The sequence below is a fragment of the Zonotrichia albicollis genome, chromosome 1 (assembly GCF_047830755.1).
Source record: "Zonotrichia albicollis isolate bZonAlb1 chromosome 1, bZonAlb1.hap1, whole genome shotgun sequence".
Lineage (NCBI taxonomy): Eukaryota > Metazoa > Chordata > Aves > Passeriformes > Passerellidae > Zonotrichia > Zonotrichia albicollis.
Window position 1 is genome coordinate 38,601,608 of NC_133819.1, and position 9,326 is coordinate 38,610,933.

A 9,326-nucleotide genomic window follows, 5' to 3' on the forward strand; every position below is an offset into this window, starting at 1 on the left:
CTTTCCTTTCCCTAGAAGCATGCTTTTAATCATAACTTCACCACTGTTGAATTATCTAGCACCAACATATTGTGAAATTTTATTATTAGGTTAATCTGGAAAAAAAAAGTTAGGTTTGATAACAGAGTTAATTCCCTTTCTCTCTCCTGATTCCCCTGCTGTCAAGATGTTCACCAGTACTGGGAAGAGCAGGGGAAAAAAAGTCTCTGATCACTGTTGACAATTTATGTTCTTGCAATTGTATTTCTGTTTGTAACATTGTTATTAACACTTAGTGATCACTCTGGTTTCCTGCATGTTAATCAAATGCACATTGTCATGTGTATATTGAATTTATTGTATTGCCTTCCCTCTCAAGTAATACTGCTCTGTGATTATTATAATATGAAAAGAGCCTGGTTTTTACCTTCTGTCTTAGAGGAACCTCGTTAAAAGAAGGAAGAAAGAAGAGCAAGGGTAGTTTTCATTGTATTTGGAACGTTAAGATCCATCCCCTTCAGAACAAGGGGAGAAGAGATGTCTGAAACCATGGTACATCCATGATGGAAAAAGCTGTGTCAGCATCTCCCATTGTGCAAATGCTTTTCCAGCTCTGGCATCTTACAAACAAAACACTACCATTGCAGTACAGAAGGGAAGAGCCAGCAAAGGAGTCCTACACAATTAATGCCTTTATAGGTTGAGCTGTGCTTAGAAATACTCAGTGACATATGGCACACTACCGAGTACAAGTGTCTGAGGATATCAGTAAAACTAATTTTACCAAGCAGACATTTGATCTCTGCAACACCTTTAGTTTGTGCTGCTTATAGTGACATGCTGGCAGGTTAGGCAGAATCTCAAATAAGCAGAGCTAATTTGAGAAAGTGCTGTTTTAATTTGGCACAGTGATTTTGATTCCCACTAAAAAACGTAGTTCCACAATGCAAGCAATAAAATGATAAAAGTGTAGAAAATTTTGACATTTCAGAGCATCATCATTTGGCTTCCTTCAGTTATTCTATGAGCCTTTGTTTAACAATAATGCAGAATATATTTTAATTTTAAAGAACACACAAGATTCATAAAATGAACATAAATCCTTAATTTGTTTAGTATGGTCTTTAATATGGTACAGTTTTATTAAGACAGAGATGAGCCATTTCTGAAATACAGTAGGAAATTGTTCTTTGAAACTTACCCCTTGTATTGTATTGACAGTGTAGTATGTTTAGGAGTAGTTCTGGGCAATGCTTCTCTTGTAACTATCAAGAGAGAGAAAATGGAAACCATACCCCTCCTCTGGTTTCTCAGCTTTGCTAAACAGTCTGGAACACTGATAAGTTCAGGTAAGACTTCTGAGTGTTTGAAAGCATTCAATCTTCTTTTAATCCCTGTCTCTACTTCAGGTGGTGTATGAAGAGTAACACTGAAATATTTCTTCTATATCATACTTGAAGAATGTAAGAAGTTGTATTTATTTTTGCTGTGATAGTATTTCTAAATTATTTTGGTTTTTTATCTCTTAGTGCTGGCCCCAAAGGTGATAACATCTATGAATGGAGATCTACCATTCTAGGACCTCCAGGTTCAGTCTATGAGGGAGGTGTTTTCTTCCTTGACATCACATTTACCCCAGAATATCCCTTCAAGCCTCCAAAGGTAAGAGACCTGTAGCTAACATCTTGAACATTAATAGTTTGCAGTGTAAATGGAACACAGCCCATCTGAAATCCACTCTTCTTAAGAACAAACTTAAGCTAATTTTAGACGTTACAGGAGCTTCTATGAGCTAATGTTAACAACTTTTCCAGTCCTCTTGATAATTATCCTAGAGCTTGACTTCTTTCTTCCTGCTTCTGTTTATAAGAAGTCCTAAGCATTTAGTGCAAGCATTAGGACAGGACTGAGAAACTGAAAAGTAAATAAACCTGAGAAGAGGAGAAATGCTACAAATACTTATTTCTCAAACAAGTCAGGTACTGTAAGCATGAGTTACATGTGTTTTGGCCACCAAAGTAGTATTTAATTTTCCAGTTTTGTTGTACACTTGTGTTGTTTACCTATTTGTACAGTAACAAACTTTCTGTAGGTGTGTTATATTTGTGAAGCTCTTACATTCCAGTGTTGTTGTGTTCCAGTGCTCTAAGGCAAATACCAGTGCAAGTGAACATTATCTGGTGATTCCAATATGTGGCCACAGGAAAAGTGTTGGGTTACAGGAGGTGCTTGTGCATACACTTGGTGTTTGTCTTGTATCTGAAAGCATTTATGTGCATGTTTAACTTTCTACTTAAAAGTTGTTTGATGAGATAAATGCCAGTGACTACACATCTTTCAGACTTTGGTCTAGTCTACAGCAGAAAGGACCTCTTCAGGCCATCATCCATCTCAACAGAGCAATGCTAATTACTTACACAAGACAAATTAATACAAGCTTGCCAAATTAAGGAAACTGTTTGCCTGTTCTTGCTCACATAACTTCAGGATTTCGGGTAGAAGATCCTTAAATTCTACCTCTGAGATAGGGCTACAATTCACAAACAGCATGTTCTACCTTAGGACATCTCTAGTGCTTTTCTTCTGACATCTGTCCATCTCTTTTTGGAAATTCTCTGGCACTCTCAGACGGTTCTCATGTCAGAATTTAATTCAGTTTGGAGTAGTTTGTTTGTTTGTTTTTGGTTTGGATTTTTTGTTTAATTTGCTGAATAATTTGTTGTTCGACCAACTGTATGCAATTTATTATGTTGTGAGGCCAGTAAGCATTTAAAGAGGGATCTTTTGCTTTTCCATGTGTGCTTTGTTAAACCTTTGCTTTCTGTGCTACAGGTCAGAAGCATTTATCAGCTCAGGCTTGTACATCATAGAATAATTTGGGTTGGAAACGGCCTTAAAGATCATCTAGTTCCAACCTCCTTACTGTGGGAAGACATACCTTCCACTAGACCATGTTGCTGAAAGCTCTATCCAACATGGCCTTGAACCTTTCCAGGGATAGAGCATCCACAACTTTTCTGAGCAACCTGTTTTAGTGCCTCACCATTCTCACAATAAGGGATTTCCTCCTAATATCTCATCTAAATTAACCCTTTTTCATTTTAAGGCCATGACTCCTTGTCCATGCCCTTGTAGAGAGTCCCTCTCCGGCTCTCCTGTGGGCCACTTTAGGTATTGGAAGGCTACTCTAAAGTCTCTCTAGAACCTTCTCTTCTTCAGGCTGAACAAGCCCAACTCTTTCAACCTCTCTTCACCTGTCTTCAAGGTGCTCCAGCCTTTTGATTGTCTTGATGGCCCTCTTCTGGACTCACTCCAACAGGTCCATTTCCTTCTCATGTTGGGGGCTCCAGAGATGGATGCCACACTTCAGATGGGGTCTCACAAGTGCTTGTGATTGCCAGACACAGGTACAAGGACCTTGCACATGGGCTCATTGAACTTCATGAGTTCACAGGCCCACCTCTCTCTGTTCCTCCTAGGCTGCCTGTCCTTGCCTCCACTTTCTGTACAGTTCCTTTGTGTATTTGAGTTTGTCCAGGATCTTCTTATTCATCCATGCAGGCTCCTTCCTCTTCTCTGACAGATAGATCCCATCAGTGCCCAGCAGACAAGGTTTCCCAAGGCAAGTCCCATGGTCTAAGTAGCCAAACTGGCTGTGGCACCAGTCCATAACCATTTGTTGGTTTGCTAGATTTCACTAGCTCTGTTGAACCCTTTCCCTTTGACCAGGAGGATTGATGAAAAAAACTATCCATGCTCCAGAGTCCGTCCTTGTCCCTCCCAGGACTGCCTTATTTGGCTTTAGTGCCTTTTCTGATAGGATGGGTGTTTCCAATCTCAGAGCAGCAGAGTGGTTCTGTGTGGACACCTCAGTCTTTGGGGGAAGTCTCTTCATGCAGGTCCTTGCCATGGCAAGCTTCCATTCTTCTGCGTTATTGGCCCCCCCCCCTTCCCTGTGTGCTGGTGGGAGTTTCTGGCTCTTTGGCCATAGGATGTGGGGCCAGTGCAGTTTGGAACCAGCTGTCTTAACTCCTCCTCAGCAGCCCTGATGCCACACATGCTTCTCACTGCCTCCTACAGCTCAGCCAGCTGCTGCAGGAGGTTTCCACCTGGGCAGCACCTTTTGCAGGCCGGCCTGCTGGCTGTCCTGCCCAGGAGAAAGGCCTTGACTCTGCCTGCAGTCAGAGATCCACTCAGCAGCTTTGCATCTAAACCCTCACCCAGATGAAAAGAAGGGTGGGATTAAAGCACCAAACAGATAGGTACCACTTGCTGAGTCCTTAAAAGGTGAGTTTAGTTGTGATTCACTGTATAGGAACAGTTTCATTTAAATGGAGTTTGTTATCTAGTAAAGTCCAAGTCAGTTTACAAACCACATGTAGGCATGGAAGTAAAATATGTGTAACTTCAGTCTGATTGAGATGATATAATAGAACACACTTTTTCTACTTGGACACTTGAGGTTGAAATGAAGAACCATCCTTTGAGACCCAAAGCTGCTCCTGTATTAAAATCTGCACTTGCGTTAATCAGTGGGGATGTGGAAAATATGATTATCATATCGCTCCTGCTTTATTCCTGCTATTTTGTTGATTTCAGACTGTCCAGCTACTTGCAGTAGAGAGTAAATACTGTCTGGGGATCATGTTTAAATGGTAGGCTAATATAATTACAGTAGCCTTCCTGTAAGTGCCTTTTAGGGCAAGAAATAAAGAAACAGCTAATTGAGACAAAACCCGGTGTACATCACTTTGATGATAAGCACTCTCAGAACAGTAGAGTCATGTTAAAATAGAGTAGAATGTCATTTTAAAAGCCTTGATCTCTGAAAAGATGAAGCTCTGTAAGGAAAAAGGACTTGCAAGCCTTGAATCTTCCTTGGTAAGCCCTGTAAGACCAGTGGAAGAAAACCTCTGTGAGTCTCTGGTAACTCCTGTGAGGACAGTTCCTGCCATGGTGGGCTGCCAATGATGAAGTGCCTGTAGTTGAACACATTTCATAACCTGAAACTAAAATGCCATTAAAGGATTTACTTTCTTAAATAAAATTAGATGAAAATGGTCATCCTGGCAAGCTTCCAAGCCATTAGGAATATGTGTGAGCGAGGGTGTTGAGGCATAAACACTGACAAATGCAGTGTGGTTGATGAGCATCTTAGAGATGTGTGATGAAGGATATACAGGTGCAGCCTTTGAGGACTGGGTCTAGCTCCAGCTGAGGGCTTGATTCAGTATGTTGGAGCAAATGTGCTTGGAGAGGATTTTCCTGTAGAAGAGCCGAAAGACTGTGCTACAAGTGATATTTAGATTCCTGTGAGGATATTAAGAGGGGCTGCACTACTGTGCTTGAGGTTGAAGAAATGAAAGATCTTAAAATTTGACTTGGAAATGCGTTGCATGGTACAAGAAACTTCAGTGGGAGAAGTCTCATACAGGGACAGATACTCTCTTTCATGGAGTTCTTTTGCTTTTAATTGAGCATTCTACAGAACACCTTGAAAATGTTAGTGTTAATCTGTTCTCTGCTTTTTAAGTTTTCTCATTTTGTGTTGTATTCTGGTTTTGCCTGTGTTTCAGATAGCAAATGAGTCAGGCACATGCTGGGTGTGCCTGGATTTAGGAGAATCCAGTAAAGAAGTAAAATTAGACTTTAAGACTTCAGTATTCATACTATTACAATGGACATTTTCCCAAGAGTTACATTAAAGTTGGGTTTGATTTCATTTACTGAGGTGAAAACAGTAGCTTGTGTTGACCTGGGGTGTGTGCTTTGATCATTTGTATTAATAACCTCTAACCACTTCCTTCCACCCACTCCTATTCTGCTGCTTGTGTAAATTAACCTCTGCTATCACTTCAGGGTAAGGTTGAGATTAGCTTCTTTTATGTCTTTTCAAAAGCTGTGCTTAACTCCATGTAGTTACTACATTAATGTAATCTCAGGTGGGACATTTCCAAAGGATTGTTCAGTTACTCTATATTTTTCTGCTATTCCACATGCTGTTCTCTTCACTACCTTCCAAGTAACTCAGTTTCTTTTGATTTTGGTCTGAATGTACTCGGTTGAGTGAGGGGTTTTTTCAAAAACTCTTGAGGGTGTAATGAGCATTTACTTCAAATATTTTTGTTTGTTTTAAAGTGAGCCTCCAGTTTCTCCCTCTTCCAGTTCCATTTGCTTTCCCTGCACTGCTGGCTTTTGTGCCATCAGTTGAAATCGTAAATGGCAAACAGCTGGACTATGCGTGCCTAACACCATCCTAGTTCTGAGTTGCTGCTAAAATGAAAACAAATTTAGATTTTTTTTCCACAGTGCTTGGTAGAGTTCCTCTAACAGGAGAAAACTGCTTTCAGTGCCATAGATATATCCCTTAAGGATTGTATCTTAAGGTGTGTTAAGGAACCAGACTGTTCTGTGAGTATATGGGAGTCTTCTTTCATTTTCACTTTCCCCTCCTTCATGAAAAACAACTTAAAAGTAAATCTTACTCTTAAAAGCAAACAGCATTCATACTTTGTTATCAGTTATTAGTCAACTGGACTGAGAGACTGTCTGCAGAGTATTTAGCTTTTGTGCTGAGAATCACGATTAACAACTTTCTGTCTTTACAAATTAGAATTGTTGACCTATGTTAATTTGGTCCTTCTTGTATCAGCTTGGAAATACTCCATGCTTCCCCTTCTGGAGGTGTTCAAACTGTCAAAATGGTTACCTCGCTTACAGTTAGAGACCTTCTTGGAAGGAGCCCAGAGGTGCAGGTCAAACACAGAAATACTGGGCAGCAGCAGGGCTGGGCTGAGGGCTGCTCAGGAACCCGAGGCAGAGCTGTTGCCAGCAGCTGCCAATGCCAGGAATGTGTTTGCCCTGGACAGTGTGGGCTGGGGCAGGTACAGCAGGGGCAGACCCGCCCTCTGCTCAGCCTGGTGCACGTGGACTTCCACATGACTGCAGGGAGTAATTGCTGCCTTTCCTCCAAAGATTAGATGATCTGGGAAACAAAGGTCATTCAGGCTTCTTGTCTGCTATACCTCCAAGGCTCCTAGGCAGAAAGCATCTGGAGTTCTTGGTTTTGGAGTGGCAGCTTTTTGCAGAAGGTGTGGGAGGGTAACACATCTCTGCTCTCTTGCAGTCGTTTTGCTATTTCCCCCATAGTGTGCAAATGTGCAGGGATTTGGGGTTTCCTTTGTTTGCTTCCTGTTTTAATCCAAAATCCAAGCAGCTCACAAGAAGTAAAGCGTAAAATCTCCCCAAGCACGCAGTGTGGGTGTCTCCTGTGTGACAAGTAACCGCTTTTGCAAGTCCAAAAATAGCCCATGTGCTCTGTGCATTGGGAGCATTCTTGGAAACACTGCATGGATTCAGTGCACAGGGACATGCCAGTCACCAGGCTTCTGTAGCTGTCACCCCACCCTGTGCCTGCTTCCCAGGCCTGTGAGAGCGAGGGTCACAGGGAAATTTTTTGCATCAGAAAGGCGGTAGAAAAAATGAGGATTGACTGGCAAGTTTTGTGTGTGGGCTTGTCCTATCTCGAGAGAAAGCACTGGTGTGTTCTTGTCATACCAAACACCAAGTGTGTTTTGAAATATTCCTGTGACCTCTAAACAGACAATAACATTTCTAGGTGTGGATAGCTGACAAATTTTGAAGATTTAGGACATGAACCCACCAGCTCATGTTCCTAATCCTAATTATTCATGCTCATAATCCTAATCCATGCAAATTGCACCAAATTTGTTGTCGCTGTTCACTCAGTGAGTCAGGGTAAGGTCCCATGGTGTTCTGAGCACAGCTCCTGGTATTTGTGTTTCCCTTTTGGATAGCTTCTGTGGCAAGCTGCCTAGCTCAGTCACATCGTGAAAATAAGTAAATCTAACTAACTTCTCCTATTGCTGAGCCTCTTAGAAGTGATGGAAGCTGTGATTCCAAGTGCCTTGGCCTGTCTGGAGGATTTTACAAATCCTTGGGAGTCCAGAAGGAGAAAAATTCTGGTGTTAAGGCCCTGGGCCCTCTTGTCACTGGGAACAAAAAGACAAACAATAATTAAAAAAAAAAAGTGGGAAAAAGAAATTAAACCCACCGCGACCTGGTTTTTGCGGTGACCGGGAAGTCGGCTCCTGAGACTGTTGCTCGTTTCTGTTCCAAGCCCGGCTCTTTCTTGTTTTTGCCGCGAGAGGGCGGCGGCGGCGTGGGGAGCCCGGCGTGGCCCAGCCGGGGCCCGGCGCTGCCTGCTCGGGGCTGCTGCCCCGTCCCTCCGCACACCCCTCACACCCCTCTCTTGCAGGTAACGTTCCGGACAAGGATCTACCACTGCAACATTAACAGCCAAGGCGTCATCTGCCTGGACATTTTAAAGGACAACTGGAGTCCAGCGTTAACCATTTCTAAAGTTCTCCTCTCCATCTGCTCCCTCCTCACAGACTGTAACCCCGGTAAGTTCACCCGCGCTTTGCATTCCTCCCAGCAGCTAAACAATGTGGCCCTCCTCACTCCATTGGTATGGCCAGCTCAGCTCATGCCTCCGGTGGTGGAGCACATTTCCCTCTCCGGGGCAGTCAGAGAGGGGCTGGAGGCAGTGGAGGGAGATAACCCTTACCAGCCTGCTGTTCACTGCTCCTCAGGCTGACCTGCGGGGAAACAAGCGATCCTCCTGCACATGAAAACTCCTTCCCCTTCCAAACGCAGCCTTTGTTGCTCTGTAGGGCTGCAGTAAATCAGCAGTGGAGCTTGAAGAGCCACAAACAGCTCTGAAAATGGGGGCTGACCTTTTACTTTCCATCATCCATTTAAAAGAAGTGGCTGACTATGCCACAGGTGGTCATCACTGCTTCTCTAACCCACCCACTGTACACACGAGTTAAGAGGAATGTGTCTTCACTTCCAAAGTCATTTTACAGGTTGCATTTTTATATGTCTAAAGAGGAGAGAAAGGCCAGATCTCACAGTGTACTAAACTTGTACTAAACTGCTTCTTGAGATTTCATCTTTCCTAGAAGGCAGCTTTACATTGTTTACAAGTACTTAGCATGAGTACCTCAGGCACCCTTAGAAGAAATAAAATAAACCTGAAATGCATGAATTGGTGAAAACCTTCAGTAATGCAAAATATGACTGATTGTTGTGCCTTAAACTTCTTAAAACTTTATTGGCATTTCACACTATTAAATTACAGATTAGTACATTACCATAAATACACAAAATCAGAGAAGATACAGATCATCAATTCAGTATGTTTAGGTTGTTACAATGTACCTTACCTGTGTGTTTGCCTTGTATGAAATTTACACTTTAGCTTTATTTAAAAGCTTTTATTGGGTAACTTGTCTGAAATAAGCGCTGTGTTTCCTTTTCAG

At 42.3% G+C, this 9,326-nt stretch overlaps 1 protein-coding gene across 6 annotated transcripts in view; it reads left to right on the top strand.

Annotated features, from left to right (window-relative positions):
* LOC102064562 (ubiquitin-conjugating enzyme E2 E1) overlaps positions 1–9,326 on the top strand; it is a 48,497-nt gene that overhangs the window by 38,259 nt on the left and 912 nt on the right. For all 6 annotated transcript variants that reach the window (XM_074538464.1, XM_014273260.3, XM_005480938.4 and 3 more), the window contains 2 exons: positions 1,509–1,641; positions 8,258–8,405. In XM_074538464.1, coding sequence (XP_074394565.1) covers positions 1,509–1,641; positions 8,258–8,405 — 281 coding nt within the window. The remainder of the gene's footprint in view (positions 1–1,508; positions 1,642–8,257; positions 8,406–9,326) is intronic.